Here is a 19,228-nt window from a genome sequence, read left to right as displayed (position 1 = left end):
CCTTAATGTTTAGCTTTATTGCCATGGATGAAACAGTTATTTGAGTCCATTGTTGATCTTCATACTGAAGGCTGTATGTATGTCTAAATCTCAATTTCTGAAGTGGCTTCTTAAAGACCAAAAGAAGACTTTTCTAGAGACATGAGACAAAACAAACTGAATCTGTGAGTCTAGGACTTCCGTATTGTCAGGATCCATGACCAAGTGCCCAGTTATTATGTAAGTTAGTACAACTGATTATTCACCCAAGCGAGGTCATGACATAAGATGTCATATACTCTGAGGCAAGAGATGAAATTAGTCTGATCAAATCCTGATCCTATGAAAGGAGTGAACTCTTATTGGTTGTGTACTGTACACTGAAAATTCCATGAGGGCTTGTTCAGACCAGAAGCAGAACAGACAGGTAGTGGGATGAAGAAACATTCACTTTGCTTGTTGGCACTGATGGCATATTATCTGTCGTCTAACAGAGATTTTTTTTTATCAGCTCATTTATGTTGATTGCACAAGGTGGAGCTCAAAGATCAGGAAGAAAACAGATAAGGAACAACACAGACACAGGTACAAACCCATTATAGTTTTATTTGACATACAGGTGCTTTTGGTTTCTAGTCAAGGAGCTTTACTGTGAGCACAGATCCCATTGACACCAATAGGCAAAACCAGTGGTAGATTGGATTTCTCACTAATCTGGGCAAAACTAGCTTTTGTCCAAGAGATACAGAACAAATGTTAATGATTTTCACCTTTTGACCTCATTCCATTGACAAAACCTATTCGGTCTCTTTGATTCACATATGACAGCATGCAGGTCCTCCTACATCTGCTCTGCTCTGTCAGCGGTAGTGATTATGATGATGTCACAAGATGGTGAGAGCAAACTCACTTTTTTCTTTTTTTTTTTTTTACAAATTCTGCACCAAAATAAACAAAATTGTAAAGACATCTAAAGAACGGGAACAACAATAAACAATGGTTCTACATAAATGTCACAAAATCTACATTCAAAAAACCAAAGACGCGCAATGTTGTACCTGGGCCCCATTAAATAACCATATCAACAAGCACATAATATAACCTCATTGTCTCTCCAACGCACATGTCCATCCGTCTGCCTGCCAGTCCTCCAGTCACAGACATTTCCCACTTTTTTCTTTGTCAGTGTCTCTTGCATTGTTCAAACTTGGGGAAAAGCAAAAAAGAGACACTGTGTCTCGGTGGTGGAAGTGAAGGAGTAGAGCCTAGAGGGTAGAAAAAAAAAAAGAATTTTTGAAGTCCATAGTGGCCCGAGCCTTGTGGCTGAACGTGCCCCATCCCGCTTGTGCATAAACAGTATATTCAAATCATACAGGTAGCAGCAACACCCCTGCTGTGAGGGGTTGAGGGGGGCGAACAGTGGGGGGAGATGGGGGAGAAAGAATGGGGGGATAAAAGGAGGAGGGTGGGGGGGGGGGTCCGCAGCGCTACTGTGCGGGGCCGTCTTCAGCCGGGACTGGGTCTCTGTCTTGGCCTCGGCGGTGCCTGTGCTCAGTTTTGTTCCTGCTGTCGGATTCTTCGCGTTCGCCCGTGTCTCTCTCCCGCTCTCGCTCCCTCTCTCTGTCCCTCTTCCTCTCCCGCCGCCCCTCCTGGTTCTCCTTGCCCCTCCGGTTGTTGCGGTTCCTCCGCTCTGCTCTCCGCTCGTCCTTCCTCCTCCCTCCTGGAAAGAAAGAGGGGGAAAAAGATGAGTAATTCCAATGTTTGCTCTCCATAATTTTCATTTCAACCAAATACCTATGAGAAGGAGCAAGTATTCAGAATTCTTTGCAGCATATATAGTGCAATCAAAACAACCACAGAAAGGGTTTTAATGAATAAAGAAAATGTGTAAAAGGTAGGTATCATGTACATATCAGATAGTACCAATTGTTCTATGGCTGCCACCAAAGATGTCAGTCTCATATACTCTGAGAGTGATTCACATTATGAATATTGTTCCTCAATTGATTAATTTGGTGCCTCAAACAGGCACCAAACTTGGCTCATTTCTTACAAAGCACTGGCCCATTTTGTCACCACAAGTACTATATTCAGTTACTATTCCTGAGTTTATTCTAAAAGAAAAATAGTTGTGGACACTGTTGTTATGGGAGAACCTGAGGCAGCCAATGACCATTACACCACAATAAGCCACTTAGAATGAGAAACATTAACCGGATCAATGAAAATTCTTGCTGCATGTATTGTCCATAGTATCCGCTAATTCTCTGTGGCTGTATCCTTGTTTTGGGGCCATTCGAATGTGTGTTTATGCATAAGAAAAATATTTTCTCAGATCTTGATACCAGTGGTTGAAAATTGTTCTTCCTCTTCAAGTAATCACACATACATTTATTAATCTGCTTTTACTCATTCGTTTTATGTTACTTGTTTTACGTTGTTTTAAGTTACTGAAGGTGTATAAATAAATATCCACCCAATATCCAGTATCCAATATCAAGCTAACTTTACTCCATGTACTACCAGCAGCTGACATGCAACAAGTTCATGCCCTTTCTCTGGGGGTTGTCAAAAGGCATTCTGGGAAATGTAGGAAATCACTAACTGAAGTAGAAGTAGATGAGGCAGGTTGAGGGAAAGTGGATACATAAAAAAAAAAGAAAATGACAACATTTCATCACAAAATAACTTATGGAATCATCTCATATTGATTCTATATAAACAGTGTAAGGGTATCTGAGGGTGGATTTTTCCTTTAATGTGAACACTGGTCCATGCAATGTTCACTATCCACCACTAGATGTCAGTCTATACCCAGAGACAGCAGCCACACCCTGTCGGCCTTTCAGCTGTTGCAATCCTCTCCCCTCTGATAAGCAGGCTTTGTCCAAAATAGAAAGCCTTTAAATAAACCCCCAATTTATCTGCTCTTGCAACACCATCTCATAAACAAAACGGAGAGTTTAGGAATGCTGGAGGTTTATCTCTGCTGGAGCTAAAGTTATTAATGATAATAACAAGATCCACCCCCAGGGAGAGTGGAGACAGATCTTGCTAGTCAAACCAGAGGCCCTTTCCTGTTGTTGTGCTGCTGCTGCTGTCCGTGTATGTGTGTGTGTGTGTGAGCAGAGCGGAGCAGCCTGCTTGGATGGTTGGCTGGCTGGACGGGGGATTGTGAAACTGCTGAAGTAGGCAGTAGGCACAGACACAGGGAGAGAGAGAAAGAGAGATAGATAGATAGAGAGAGAGACAGAGAAAGAGACACATCTCTCCCTCCCCGCTCTCTCTCTTCTCCCTCCTGTCCGCCCCGTGTTTACCCCCTCTCTCTCTCGTCCTCTCCCTCTCTCAGTCTGTTCATTAATCAAGCCGGTTCTCTGGTTGGACCGGGGGGGAGAAAGGTCCAACCAGAGAACCCAGGTCCGACTCACACATTCCAGGTTTCCACTCGGAGCGATACTGGGCTCTAAAAGGACACAAGCGCCGGTGAGGAGGACGGGAGAGGGCCCGTGCATACACACACACACGGACACACATGTACACACAGATGGACGGCCGGACGGTTGTATTCCTGACTCACTGGGGGTCTCCCCTCTCTCCTCTAAACACAGGAAGGCCCCTTTGCTCACATTGTTTTCTCTCCCCTGACACCATAACTATTTACAAGATCAATGGATTAGTCATACTGTATTCTCTGTGCTTTGGCAGAGCCAGAAGAGAAACCTAATCCTGCCAGTGTTGAGATGATTAGGGGACTGTTTATCAAACCAACCTGCGTGTTGTTAGTTGGAGCAGTTCCTGATGGACTTTGTAAACTGTGTGTTGACAAGTGCGTAATGGAGCCCAAATGAGACACCTTTGGAGGTTTTGGAACGCTCTCAACAGACATTTAGTGCATTCTGAAGAGCCTAAAGTTTTAATGTATAATATAACCAAGCATTTCTTAAGATTGGCAGTGAGTGAGTGACAGACTTTGGGGACAACCCAAGAACATTTGCAGGGGATGAATGGATATATTTTCTCAATTGGACCCTGTAGCAATATGAAATACAGTGATATGGCTTCATTTGCGTGTTAAAGATAGCTTCATATTCACTATCAGTGAATCAGCTCTAGAAAAATATCACTGATGACATCACTGTTTCGTCTGTTTCGTCTGGTTTCCATTTTTGGCAGAGACTTGCACATAATAACAATCAATCATTGATGGAGCTGTGCAAGATTAAAGGAATAAATTGTGATACTTTCCCTTTAAATTGTCTTATTCTAGTGTATTAGACTATAGAAAAATATTGTAAGTGCACAATAATATTCTGAAAGCACTTAGTGAAAATCTCCCTAATGCATAATGTACTCACATGGATTGTAAAAACAAAATATATATGCACAAACATAATTTACTAAAATATGTCCTTACAAAACAGAGTTCCAGCTGATGATGTAGCCAGTAGTAATTTTGGGAATCCAAAACCTAAAATTATATCTGAAACATACCGGGATAACTCAGGAAACATAATTGTATGGAAACACTTGGCCCAATTCATTTTCTGCTGACAAATAATTTACCCTATCACCTCATATTTGATCACCTATCACTAATCACATGAAACTTATGTCAGGTGCTGGAACTCAATTTTTTTTTTTTTTTTTTTTTACTTTCAGTTGATCATGTGACTGGATCCAAAACTGTGAACAACAGCATTGCCTGAAGTGCTGTTGTTTAGCAATGGCTCACACATGCATTTGGTGCCTCTCAGTACGGATAAATAAATATCATCTGGGATTGATTGGTTGCAAAATACAGCATGAATATACCAATAATGGTGTGATGTAAGAGAGCAGTTGGAAATCTCTCAGTAGATCACTCTTTAACCAATCCCTCAACGCATTATATGATGTGTGAAATATGTTGCAAAATATTATACACCGCATGCCCCATTTCGGCTTTTGACATTTATACTTACGGGTGGACTCATAATAAAAGATTTATTGAACTAATGAAGTACAAACATTGCCATTCTAATCAAAACCTTATTTGTATCTGTTTTCATCAGTCATCTGTACACATAAAAAACATAACAAACGGGGACAATGAGAAGTTAAATTACCTCATTATCGGTAAACACAATTTGCCCTAATCTCTTGTAAACAAGTGGAATGCGTGCAGAAATGTGTCCTCCCTTTCATCCCCTGTTGTTCCCCCTCAAATCCCTGCCTGTATAGTGTAAACACACCCGCTGCTGTAGACCTGCTGAGTTGACTGTGGCAGCGATGTAACTTCTAGAAACCTGCTACAGCGCATACACACAGCGCACGGCTCAGTAAACTGTACTGGAGAGCACAGTGAGGGGGCTTTACTGGGAGAGACGCTGCACAGACTGCACACACACTGTCTGGCATGCTGGCACAATGAGCGAGGGAGCATGCCAGTGAGAGAGAGAGAGGGAGAGAGAGGGAGAGAGACAGACAGAATATTAGAAGAGAAATGGGTAGAGAGCAATCCAGAGAGTGTATAAAATGGAAAAGAGAAGAATAGGAGACAGAGTGATGACAGAGCACAGGGACACAGAGCAAGGGGATGGGTGTGTGTGTGTGTGTGTGTGTGTGTGTGTGTGCGTGCTCGGTGGAGGAGCACAGCGAGTGTAACGATGGCACATCCTCGGTGGCAGGCGTGCTGTCGTCCGGGGAGCTTTTGGCGGGAGCCAGGCTGGGATTAAAGGCTATGGGCTGTCCCGCAAGAGGAATGCCCGCCGCACGGCCGCCAGCATGACATGAGGGGGGTTCTGTGTGTGTGTGTGTGTGTGTGTAACATCCCCCCCCCCTCACTGACTGGTTGGTACTGGCTGGCGTATGTGCGTGTGTTTATGTGTGTTTGCATGCAAGGGGGATCTCTGTGGGTCAGCGAGTGTGAATTGTGTGTTTCTCTGTGTATATAAATAGTAAGGGGTCTGTGTGTGTGTGTGTGTGTAGTGGGGGGGGGGGGGGGGGGGGGGGGGGTGTTAGAGGGGGCACCCAGTCTATCCGGCTACAGAGATAGAGAGGTGAACAGTAGGTCGATCGGAGGACAAATTAGCCAGCATTAACTTGAAAGAGGCGGCGGCGGATGAGGATGTGTGTGTAAACATTCCCAATCTCTAGGCATGGATAACAGAGGAGCAGAGCCAAGGTTTCCTGACACTAAGAGCTCGAATCTGTCGGTTGATTTCCTGGAGCTTTTTTAACTGTTCTGAGACAATATCGCTCATTTAACACGTTGATTAATGGGTTATGAACTGGAAGCTGTGATACTGCAAATTTGAGATGCAATTTTAAAAGCGAATATCTTGAAGGGATTGATTTATTTGAATTCCATGGAGCATTAGTGAGGTGACTGTTCGGCTACATAGAACTGGAGGCAATGAGGACTATGGCTTGAATCTACTGTAAAGAAAGAATGACTCTGTATGGGTTAGGGCAGGCAAATCCACAGTGGCAACTCATATGAGATGGAGGCCCTGGGTGGGAAAAACATCATGTCTTTAAACTGCAGATTACTTTTAAGTTATAGTTAACAAGCCAGGTGCATTTCATAATTTGTGCTTAGGTGGAAGATGCCATCCACCTTCATCACTATTCAAAATCACCTTAAGAGGTCACAAAGCAGGCTAAACGGCTTGAAAAGAGGAGAGAGTGAGAGTGAGAGAGAGAGAGAGAGAGAGAGAGAGAGAGACAGAGAGAGAGAGAGAAAGAGAGTACCACTTCGAGTCAGGAGTGTGGAGATGGCCCTCAGGTAGAGGAGAAGGAGACAGTGGAAGGTCAGAAGGAAGGGAGGTGGATCTTTTCCCGAAACTTTAAAAAAAAAAAAAAAAAAAAAAAAAAAAAAAGGATAGTACAGAGGAGGAGGTTTGGGAGAGGAAGAGGGGAGGTGAAAGTACGAGGAGCGGGAAAAAACAGATACGGCGATTTGTAGAGGGAAAAGGAGGAGAGGGAGGGAAAACGAAATATGTAACATGTGTGGAGGAGGAAATGAATGGAGGAGGAAAGGATATGGCGAGAGGAAGAGGAGGTGGAAAAGAGAAAGGCGGAGGAGGAGGAGGAGGAGGATGTATCAGTGTCTGAGGGCTGCTGGGGATTACCGCAGGTCGGACCACTGACCCCCTAGCGTGTGCAGAACGTAAACAGCGAGGAGAGGACGCGCCGGAGCAGATAATTAGCTCTCGTTTTCGCCGGGGATGCTCCCGGACGGAGCCGGGGCAGCTGGGTAATCACACGCGGGGGCAAGGTCGATAAACGAGGGCCTGTGGTGTGTAGAACCCAGCTGCCTTTCTGCATCTTTCTTTCTTTCTTTCTCTCCTCCCATCTCTCTGTATCACCTCTCTCTCTCTCTCTCTCTCTCTCTCCCCCTCTCTCTCTCTCTCCACCAGGCTCAGGCTGGATCAACAGAGCGGTCGACTCCACACTAAGTCTCGGGCCCCGACCCGACTGACTGGGAGCGCCAACGGGGAGCTTAAATGGGGGGTGTGGGGTGTGTGTGTGGGGAGGGCATGTTTTCTTTGGTGTGTTAGGGAGTGTGTGTGTGTGCGTGTGCGTGTGTGTGTGTGTGTGTGTGTGTGTGTGTGTGGAGGGATATGTGGTTGGGAGATTGGATCAGGAGAGAGATACAGATAGAGAGAGAGAGAGAGACACACACACAGGGGTGACAGAGGGCACATTTCACAGTCTGCATTACAAATCAGGTCGACCCAGTTGACTCTCTTCACAAATTACCACCTAGAGTTGCGGACGTGTAGTTATTTTAGTGAGACAAGTTTGTGTGTGTGTGTGTGTGTGTGTACTCATGTAGGTGTGCAAGTGTGAATTTGTGTGTTGGTCTGAGAGAAATGGAAAGGGTGTATCTGTATCTGGATTTGTGTGTGCATGTGTTGGTCTGTGTGTGTGTGTGTGTGTGTGTGTGTGTGTGTGTACTGGCAGCTGTGGGGATAAACCAATACTGATCCCCTGGTCGCCGCGTGCCTCCCAGGGGGAGGATGTTGATGTTGAGCTGGCTGTTTCTGCTCCAGAGTCAACTGCTTTTCTGCTGCATCACACACACACATACACACACATACACACGCACGCGCACACACACACACACACACACACACACACACACACACACACACACACACACACACACACACTGTGTTTGCTCTGTAAGTGTGAGGCCCCAGGGGGCTGGATCTCAGCCTCCTAGCCTGTCTGCGATCTGTCATTTAACACTACAGAGCCCGGGCTAAAAAACAAGCGACCGCAGCCGCCGACTGCCTCACACACGCACACACAGCCATCACACAGAGCCATCGTAAATACTCCATGGCATCGATTTTTAGAAGGAGACGAGCCCCTCTCTCTGTCTTGCCCCCGTCTGAAAGCATTTTTCGCTCAATTCATTAGCAATGATCACGCTATGCCGTGTTTACGAGAAGCAGAGAAAGCGGTTTCACTGTTTAAAAATCCCAAAAGGTCTCGTGGGAAAACACCCAACAACCCTGTTGCAACATCACACATGTGTGTTCCCCCCACTGTCCTCCACTCTAACCACAATGGCAATCCTCTGAGTAAACAGTCATAGTCCCTAACGGAAGAACGACCAGCTCTGATTGTACAAGCTGAAGCAGCAAAGTCTGGAATTCATAGAGAGCTAAAATCCTGCCATGTGTCAGAAATACAATATCGGTAGAGAGCATGATGGGATTGGCAGCGATTACAACAGGCAATGGACAATATGTACCCATTTTTTTTAATTTTGTGAGGTTAATCAGTTCTTTTGCATTATATATGATCAGAAGGCAGGATTTGACACATAGGTAGGACACATAATCATCCTCCAGCTTCCTCCTCCTCATCGTCACCGGTGTATTTACCTGGACACCTCCTCCTCTTCACCAGACACTCTTTGATCTCGGAGATCTCGGGGCAGGGCGTGCCGAAGGGCGACGGGTACTGGAGGACCTGCCGCGTCCGGGTCTCCTGGCCCCGCTTGAAGCCACAGGTTCTCCCGGAGCGAGAGCAGGGGCTCCACTCGCTCCACTCGCCCACCTCACAGTGCACTGGAGGGATTGGGAATGTCAGTGATTATTAGTTTCGTGTCAACATGATGCCCAGTTTTTTATTCTATTTGAGTCTATTCTGCCATACATAGACAAACAGGAGTCGGTAATTTGAGTGATTTAAAAGTCAAAGGTCCTGACTAGTTTAGATTATGTATGAGCAAAAATTAGACCCATAAATACTGCTAGATGATAATAATATCCACTTCAATAACAACAGCACAGTTGTTGGAACAGGAGAAAAGCTTGTCATCAAGTCGTGTTTTTCAGTTCCACTACTCACACAGTCTCTGCTCTTTGGCTTTGAAAGACGGCATTGTATTCTGTTCTGTTCTGTTTTTTCCCTTCACTTCAGTTCTTTTCTGTTCATATAAATAATAAGATCTGTAAATATTTCCATTAAAAGTGTGCATGTGAAAGACAAGTTTAAATTCTAGTTCATTTGCCAAGTGTAGGTATTCTACATTTTAGCCATTTAGCTGATGCTCTTATCCAGTGGGACTTACAATGAGCGAGCAGCAGAGAGAGTTTTAGTGCCTCAAGGACATTTTCCCGGCTGTCGCTGGAACTGAGCCTGAGCTCTACTGGTTACAGGACAGGCTCTCTATCGTTTGTGGCATACACACTCACTCGCACACACACACACACACACACACACACAGGGCTGACCTTGTGGGGTACACTCCATGAGTTTGTCGTTGGGCTCGTAGTCTTCGGGACAGACATGGTGGCACCTCCCCATCAGCTGGTACAGGCCCGGCCGGCACCGCGTGCACGTGTCGCTGTTCACACACGAGTCACACTCTGCAGGGCATTCTGCAGACGGGCAACGCACAAATGTAAATTGTAGCTCTGTAATCAGTAGAGATGTACAACTTCTGGACAACACAGTCCTGCGCTGTTGTTCCAATCCCCCCATTTGGGAATTGGAGGAACTGCAGGATAAATGCAAGGTGAGGGGGGATCCTGTTTCACGTAAATTTGTCCCCATGATCTAGAGTACATAAGGGACAAACCCCCCCCACCCTCACCCCCACCCCCAAACCTCCTCCAGATGAATGAAGTGTGAACACTCACTGGGAACACACTCCCTCTGCGTGTCGCTGCGGACCAGCCCCTCGGGGCAGCTCTCCTGGCACTTGCCCAGGTGGAGGTAAAATCCCGCCCGGCAGCGTGTGCAGAAGTTCTTGTTGAAGCAGGAGTCGCACTCCGGCCTGCACTCTGACAGAGACACACAGACCCACCGCCGCCGTTTATTTAACCGCACAAGTTATCGTGTGTGTACCGCATGTTAAATATACAGGGTGTCACTGTGTGTGTGTGTGTGTGTGGGGGGGTGTCATTGGGATACAGGAATATAGGCTACTGTAGACAGATGAATGCCTTTTACAGGGTGCTGATATATAATTTAAAGTAGAGCATCACTTCATATAATTTGACATCACCAAAAACATACTTGTGTTTGCTTTGCCTTTCAAAAGATGTGTGTGGATAAGTAAGCAATTCTATATTGTGATCAATTTAACAAGCTAGTTGCTAGTAAATCGTTCAGTTACATGAGTATATCATATTTCACAAGCAGGTCCTGCAACTGTTTATGGACAGAGCAGATATATTTTGACAAGGTCTTGGAGCCAACTAGCCTACTTGCACTTATGTTTATCACATGTAAGTAAAACATACTGTTAAGAGGCCACATTTAACACAAGACATGGCTGAGATACTGTGTGTTGTCATGTGAAAGGAAAAAATACCAAGGACAATTCACTACAGGAAAGACGTGCAACTAATACCAGATGTATATACAGTGCAAGGAATATTATTCTGTTACAATATGGTTAAGGGACAATGTCTTTTATACAAGTGAAGGATTTAATTCTCATCATTATTACTTACTTGTGCAGGTGTTTCTGTCTGGGGAGCGCGTGCCGTAAAAGCCCGGAGGGCAGGAGGTCATACACACCCCGATCTGCTTCATCCCAATCCTCTCCAAGTGCATGAAGAAGCGCGGCTTGCAGGACAGGCAGCCATTGTAGTCGGAGCAGGTGAGACAGCCACCCTGCTGGCACCCCGAGCTCACCCCAGAGATCTCTGTTCACAGCAGGGGAGGGGGAATCAAGTGTACATTTAAAACATGGTAAAAAAATGAGATGAAGATTACTTGCTGAAGATCAAGTATGCCTAATGTTTTGAATTTCTAATAAACTCAACCTCATGTTTAGGTTTCATTTCAGTTTCATAAAAAAATCAAAAGAGACAAGGGTCACACTTTATTTTGGATAGTCCAATGCTGACTGACTGTCAATTGACAATAATGTGTCACTAAAAGGTCCTCTGATTTTCAAGTGATCCTCACTATAGTGTGAAAAGTAGCCTATAGATATTCAGTGACTGGGTTAGGGTTAATCTTATTGTTAGGGTTTGGGTTACATAATCTGCGGAGAAGCAACACTTTGTTTAACATCTACTTTTTGTAACTTGAGAGTTGAGTATCAACATTGGACTATCCAAATGAAACCAAGTCAACAAATGTCTATGGCTTACCCAGATTGTGGTTTTCAATAAACCTAACCCCAGAGAAATATTTGGCAAAACACTGATTTTATGGATATTTGGAAGTCTCTCTTTTTGTCACTTTGTTTCTCTCTCTCGTTCTTGCTCTCTCCTCCTCCATGCTCCCATTTATCCATTTATCAAGGCTTCAAAAACTTAACCAATCATTCCCCAGAAAGACCAAGGTATTCAGAGTAGCATCCCATGTGCCTGTAAATGCTAAAGCCTTTGTGTATAACATTGGGTATGGCATTCAAAATAGAGGTCCTTGCATTTGTATGTGCACCATATGGCATGAATTTCAATTGAGAAGAGCAAAAAGATACATTTTTGGCATTTGTGGTACCTGCCTAGTTGATTTTAAAATGCCTTTGCAGACAAGGTTCCTTAGTTTTACTCAATATATGTAACACACTTCAAACACTTCTCAGATTAAATGGCAAATGGTCACATTATGTTTGCAAATGAGCTGGTTCGTAGATCATGTATAGTATGTATTATCAGTTCAATAATATTATGTTCCAAGTTTGATGTGGTGAGGTAAAAAATGTAAAAAGCCTAAGGGACATATCTTATTTTCTAAGAATTCAAGATGGGTGAAAATCCATCATAGGATACTTTGATGGTCCAATTCATAACTTTGTCTAGCAAGTTCAACTGTACCACGGTTTTAGTTTCATGGCTCTATCTTGGACAGTTGTGAAAATTCATACATGCATGAGAAATGGCAAACACAATACATTTCTGAAATAACCACCACAAAGAAAACTCAATATAACTCAATTGGGTGAGTAAGACTGTGTCTAATGTGTTGGGCAAAACTGTTTAGATGACTTGTTTGAAAAATGAATCAAACAACTCATATTTTTTGACGGTTTCATTCCTGTCTGTCAAGCTGCCATGACAGCTCTCACAGAATATTATTCCCATCTGAAAGCTTCCAGAAAACAAAACTGAGCCAAGTAGCGGTCTCTCTCTCTCTAGTTTGAAACAAAAAAGCCCTATTTCTCCGGTATTTACTGAGTGTAAAGAATGTGAGGATGAATGAATGAGACGATGCCAGTCCAACTGTTTAAACTGCTAATTTTCTGGCGTGATCTTTTATATTATATAAGTGGGAATAGCCCTAACCAACTTGTTTTTGTGTATTTTAACAGTGTAACAGCAGTGAAAGCTTGTAAAATGTGGAACTGCTACAGTCGCTGCATCTGTTGTTTGGATCACAGTAATATTAGTGTGTGTTTCATCTCACTTTCAGCTGATAGGTGAGAAGTTAAGATATACACATGAGTGAGTTTGGCTTTGATTCTCCTAACAACACATACATACTCCTATATTGTACAACCAATGTCAGTTAGCCAGTCTATCAGACTATGAGGAAAAACTATAAGAAAAATGGTTTCAAATATTTTAACTTCTGGAGGGGCGCTTGATTTATATTTCCATACACTTAAGCATTTCCAAAAATGCCCACATCACTTTTCCGATACAGAATCAAGCACCACATGTTTTCCCTCACATCTGATAAATATTGAAGTGCTATTTACCTACTGTTGGTCTGAGGCAAGGAAAAGTATAGACTTTTTTCCAAGGGACAAGGCAAAGGGTAAGTGGACTGTATCGCGAAGGGCAATCGTTTCACATGCTCCCAAGCACGAGAGTAATGTGTGCGGCAGAGGCTGCAGTGAAATACCCACAGAATTAACATGTTATAATGTACAATGATTTACGATAGGGGATAAATCGCCTACAGCGATTGATATCCTATGATGGCAATTTACTCTGTGTTTACGACCCTGTTTGTGTACATGTGTACCGTTGTGTTTAGTTTATGTTGATATATGATGTTTTACAGTAGTGTTTTCATCCCCCATTATCCCCTAATTTGTGGGATGACTCACCAGACTTTGTCAGATGAAAGCCCTGGTTGGAGCTTGTAATCATTTTAATGCTACAGAACTGTCAGAGACATTTAGAAATGTCTCCCAAGTTGCAGTAAGTATATCTGAATGTAACAGTGAAAAAAATCCAAAAAATCCAAAGTTAATGAAAGTCACACTGAAATAAAAAATGACTTATTCGCCTTTTTAGCTCATTCAAACTGTCATACCATACACCTATTTGACAATTTATGCCAAAAAAAAGTCACTAAATTTATTTTATTGTATTTTTATATCAAAATCTCATGACTTGTACATCCTGGAAAATGGAAAATATTTAGTGGTGACCAGGAGCCACCAACCAATAAAACCATCACAGATTTTGAACAATTCCGCCCCTCTGCCCGTCCTATCAAATATCAATTCTCCCTAACTGATATCCCATTGGTTTACACTTTTGAATGATCCCTCCTTACATTCTGTCCCACCCCAATATCCTGTTTCATCAGGAAATACATAACATGAAGGAAGCAAGATGCTCTGAAATTGCCTTTTCATTGTCACTTTAATGACTCAGGAATCTGTTTCCCAGAAAACACTATAAATTTAAAGAGCCACATGTGCTGATGAAGGAGAAATTACTTCAATATGATTTCATGCGGTCAGTGTCCTGCAAAAACCCTGTATATCTAAAAGACGCCTTTTTCAAGATCTGGGAAAACTGATTGATATCCATGTATTTTTCATATTTTATAACACATTTTCAACGGTTTGATTTGGTTGATTTGGTAAACATGCGTTCTGCAGACCACCAACAATGATCCAGATCAGGTATGACTCCAATACAGATAAGAGACCATGCTGTGAGGTGTTTTTCACTCCTGGCCCAAATGTAACAGTAGCAGCATCACTGTCGCCATGAGGAAATAGGTGAAACTCAATCCTCTGGTGGAAATACTATATGCTTTAGTCAGATCAGGAACGTGGCTGTGTGTAATGCTGCCCGAAAATCATCCTGAGGAGAGCCTGTTACAACTTACTGACTTACTGATCCTTACTAGAAGGAATTATATCTTTAACATGAATAGTGTACAGATGTAGCCAACAGAGGAGTGCCATGTTTTACATACTTGTTGAACTCCTACTGCATTGTTGCTACATTCCCAAAAGGAATCGTTTGGAAAGTCCTGCAATAGCAATACAGTCCATGTACCTCTCCCTGCTCTGGGCATTTCGTGCCACTGGGTTAAAGTTGGCCCTTTTTCCTCCTTAGTTCAGGGTTGAGCTGCCAGTTTGCCATAGATCACGGATACTGTGTTTGACATAGCTCCGCAATCTTTACAACTGCTGTCCATTTGCCCACATGTGTTCCTGCCAAGCTACCCTGATTCACAGAAGTCTTAAGACGCAGGAATTTGGCCTTGCCCTCGCACTTGCACTGACACAACCTCAGGTGGGCAGCGGTGTCTTGCATAATGTACCCACACACACACACTCAAACTCACATATGAATAGACGCACGCGCAGATGGTTCTTCAGAAATATTGAATTTTTGCAGTAAACTAGAACTAATGTGAAAAAACAAATATTTGTCCACAGTGTTAAATATCGATCTGATCCTCTTAAGGATTCCATCATGCCACACACTTGATTTCCCTGCCTTTTCATTATTTTACTCCTGATTTACCTTTAAATTTTCATCCCCCACTAAGCTGCCCTCTCTCCATAATCCATAACCTCTGTGATGTTAGCACCCAGGCACCCATATGCTCTCATTTCTGGATGCATCATCGCATACAGGAAGCCCGGGGCTCGGGTTCAGCCTCCGTGTGGTAATTTTGGCCCGTTGACTGAATGGTCATTGACTCCCTACTCTCCCCTACCCCTTCTTCCTCTCTGAAGTCTGTACTCGTTCACCCCCCACCCCACCCACTAATCCCTCCATCCTCTGGACGTGGTGGATATCTGTGTCCTCGGTGCAAGTTTGAACCCTCGGATGCGCTAGTCAATTAAGGGGTACTGAGCCAATCTGGAGGGCAGAAGTTCACTCTACTCCTTTCTTCAAATTCCTCAGGCAGAAATGAATTAGTGCTTGTATCAGAAAGAGGGGTTCAGTGTGTAGATACGCTATGGTGTTACAACATGGGTTCTTAACTTTTTCAGCCAGAAAGGAAGGAAGGAAAATTTTAGTATCTCATCCAGGGACATGGACACTAACAAATTACTACTCTTGTCAGGTGAGGTCCCACAAGAAGTAGGCCGGCAACTCATTTTCAGTCCTTAGCCAAGGTTTAAGAAACCAGGGACTAGAGCAAGAGTGTCTCTTCTCTCTCTCTCTCTCTCTCTCTCTCTCTCTCTCTCTCTCTCTTTGTGTGTGTTTTTATTCATTCACATTGCACAGTCTTCTATTCTGTCTTCATATTCTTCAGGAGGAAATTAACATTTCAAAGAGATGATCTTAGTTTCTTGATGCAAGGTAAAAAGCATAAAGACATTGTAGAAGTCTGGACAGTCTCCATCTATCCTGCATTGATACTGCAGGATTTTCCAAACAAATTCTCTTGGGGGTAAAAAAAAAGTGTGACTTCTACAATATCCACATACAGGTCATTTCCTTCACTTTTACTAGTAGGAATGGTGTGTGAGGTCAGCTTGCTGCAGTTCAGCTAAGGACTATAGAGGGTGTTTCACACTGCTGAACCGCAGCAAACTGATCCAAGCGTAGCTCTTCAAGGACGACCAGAACTATATTGAGCTGAGCAGAGCTGGGACTAGTTTCTGAAAGGTGATAGTATAACTCAGGAACCTCTGTAAAAAAGCTGTAATGCTCTGCTTTTGTTAAACGTCAACTTTGGTGCTCATGACAAAAAAAAAAAAAAAACGTAAACTGGCCTTTTCTGGGCCGGTGAGGTGCCGATACAATCAAATTTTAAGAGAAAGAGATGCAGCGGGAAGTTTCAAACAGGTGGCACAGATAAAAACATCACTCTGAAGGTCTATTATTGTAGATCACAGACAGTTTTCGGCCACGCTGGCAAGTGATACATGGAATATTCCAGTTAGCGCTGCTCTTCTCTAACATACTTAGTCAGAGAGCACATCTGGAGGCCCTCAGTGATAAAGTGTGCGTAGGAAGAATACAAAAATATACTTTATTGATACTTTTTTCATCATGGAGTCATGGAAAAAGGCTGGTCAGAGTTCAAGGGATGAGACATAATGTTGGAGCACAGGGAGATATATGGGATATGAAATACCAGGAGATTTAGAGTCTTTCCCAGTATGGAGCTTCTCTGCTCTTTTGATGGACCCAACAGTCAATTTAGCATTATCACGAATTTTCAACAATATGAATGATAAAAATGGGTCATGATTTCCATCTTGACAAGCACAGCGTTTTAATGGACTCAAAGTTAAGATAAAAAAATATTTTTTTTAATTTTTTCTCAGTAATGGCACATGAATCTCGTGCGACTTTAGTACTGTGCTTGACTGTTTCCAATAACTGCCTGGCATAGCCTAAATCTAAACTCTTGCTTGACACACTATGATCTGAGTCCACCGACATCAGAAGAAACTTTTCTCATAAAATGTTGCAGTTTGAGGAAATAAATCTGACATGATAGCGGGGATTTTGACAGACAACCAAATATTTCAAAATGGGAATCAAAGTTGTGGATATTCCTTTGAACAATGATTCTTGTCATTACCACCCTTGATAATAATTGGACGAGGCACCGCACACCCGAGCGTACAGTGCGGTCTGCTGCATGCTCTGGCCGCTAGAGAGCGACGGGAACCAGGGGACGGAGGGCAAAGCACAGCGCGCCTGGAGGCTTCAGGTGTCAGGCAGCAGAATCACTTCAAGTTTCACAAGAGACACACGGGACTGGACTCTTAACGGTGAGATTACGGCATGTTTTATGCGATACAGGCACAGAGCTAATGCGCAAAGGCCGGAGCACGCGCTGGAAATGGCATCAATTGGCATTCATTCATTCATTCATTCATTCATTCATTCATTCAATCAATCAATCAATCAATCAATCAATCAATAACAGCAACAACCTATTCTAACAGTACAAGCAGCTACTGTTAGAATAGGCTGATAGAAGTCAATAGTAATCAACCCAATTAAAACAAGAAGCTGTGACGCATAAACCTGCCCGGCATCACACGGATTTATCAAGAGCACAAGCATTAATATCTTGGGTATAACCATTGGCCTAAACTGGGTATGACAAGTTATGTCTCTTGCCGTAACTTAGCTTAAGTAAGTTCAACTTTGATCTTGTAGTTTTGATTATTATAACGGAGAGAAAATGGAGAGAATGGAGAGAATCGCCTGCAATTTATTTGGTCATATCTAAGAAAAAAAAAAAAAGTTTGGTGACATATAGGCCGAGGTCGGGGGTTTTGGGACTTTGACGTCTATGTGAGTAAAACAGCCAACGTTGAATTAGAAGACAGTGACACTAACTGGACATAGAGAGACTGCGCTGAGTGTGCGTGTATGTGTGTGTGTGTGTGTGTGTGTGAGAGTGCGTGCACCACACACACCAGGCAGCATCTCGCCCTTTACACAGTACTTGAACCTACTCACGTTTATGTTGCCGGTGCCTGGAGCTGCTGTGCTGCTGACAACCAGTGTATTCCATGCAGTGCAAGATGATCAAAACAAAGGAGATCAGTTGTAATTGCATAGTAGCCCAGAGATGAGACTCGTAAAGCCAATGTCAATGTCCACCAAATCACTTATTGGATATGATTCCGTTCTCTTCCCCCCAGACGGAGGCAGAGGTGTAATTCCTAGACAGAGCAGGACCCCCAGCCCGGGGCAGACGCATGGGATATGTGGTGGTGAGAATGAACGGTGGCCCAATGATGCCTGGGCCGCTTAGACAGTAACATCCTGGATAGGATCCTCATATGTGCCAGGAAAGCCAGACTGAGTCAGGTAGCAGTTATCCGTGCCGTGATAAAGAGCATTCCCTCCCCAAAAAACACTCGATTATCATCCACTGCGCGCAGGAGGAAAGCAGAATCAATCATTTAGTGGAAGTCAAAATACTAATTATAATTATTAATTAGAGTTAAAATAATTTGTTATCCCTGTTTTGTACTCCAGATTGATCTCTCTCTCTCTCTCTCTCCCCTGTCTCTCTCTGTGGAGATGCGCCGTGCGTCCCGGTGCGTAATTTCTCTACTGTGCCAGGCGCGGAGAGGGTCCCGGCTTCATCTCAGCATCAAAGGTGGCACAAAAAACTGCAAGCCATCACAAGGACCAGCGCTAGCAACCATAAAATAAATTGCTAAGTTGAACGTTTTGCTGTTCTTTTGATTGTCACACACCTCTCCTCGCTGTCGGCGGCAGGCAATTCAACCCAAAGTAAATCTCCGCAGTTTCAGCGCTTTTCTGCTTTGCGTGCAGGACCTATTCACTCCCCTCCTGCCGGCCCGCTGATGACTTCAGCCCTCTGCAGTCTCTCTTTCTCTCTCTCCCCCTCTGAGCTCCAAAGTTTATTTAGAGGGCAAGCCCCCACGTCAGAGAGAGAGAGAGAGAGAGAGAGAGAGAGAGAGAGAGAGAGAGAGAGTTAGTTGACACAATAAAGTTATTTCAGAGATGTTGATTTGTCGGTGATCGTTTCTGTCTATGGGTTAGTAGCCTAAATCCAAATGTACCCTATTTGTTTTATTTATATGAATTCCCACATACACATTGTTAACACAAAATGATGCGCGCCCACGTGA

At 43.6% G+C, this 19,228-nt stretch overlaps 1 protein-coding gene across 1 annotated transcript; it reads right to left on the bottom strand.

Moving 5' to 3' along the window:
• Positions 1-565: 565 nt before the first annotated feature.
• On the bottom strand, positions 566-18,952 carry rspo3 (R-spondin 3). The gene is made up of 6 exons (XM_071523817.1): positions 18,081-18,952; positions 10,941-11,135; positions 10,122-10,265; positions 9,714-9,860; positions 8,859-9,044; positions 566-1,699 (listed from the first exon to the last, which is right to left on the bottom strand). The coding sequence occupies exons 1-6, from the start codon at positions 18,178-18,180 to the stop codon at positions 1,467-1,469; spliced, it is 1,005 nt and encodes a 334-aa protein (XP_071379918.1). The 5' UTR covers positions 18,181-18,952; the 3' UTR covers positions 566-1,466.
• Between the last annotated feature and the right edge of the window lie 276 nt (positions 18,953-19,228).

Source organism: Centroberyx affinis, unplaced genomic scaffold, assembly GCF_046629955.1.
Source record: "Centroberyx affinis isolate AG114_WGS23_722 - 3 ecotype Tasmania unplaced genomic scaffold, CSIRO-AGI_Caff_v1 ptg000102l_1, whole genome shotgun sequence".
Taxonomy (NCBI): domain Eukaryota; kingdom Metazoa; phylum Chordata; class Actinopteri; order Beryciformes; family Berycidae; genus Centroberyx; species Centroberyx affinis.
Note: the sequence above shows the minus strand (reverse complement) of the source record. Positions and strands in the feature narration are given on the sequence as shown.

Excerpts from the sequence above, each read along its gene's own strand:
- rspo3 (XM_071523817.1), bottom strand. The coding sequence starts at position 18,180 with ATGCAATTACAACTGATCTCCTTTGTTTTGATCATCTTGCACTGCATG. Across the intron at positions 10,266-10,940 it reads AGACAGAAACACCTGCACAA|AGTGCAGGCCGGAGTGCGAC; the intron begins GTAAGTAATAAT and ends TGTCTCTGTCAG. Across the intron at positions 9,861-10,121 it reads GCAGAGGGAGTGTGTTCCCA|AATGCCCTGCAGAGTGTGAC; the intron begins GTGAGTGTTCAC and ends GCCCGTCTGCAG.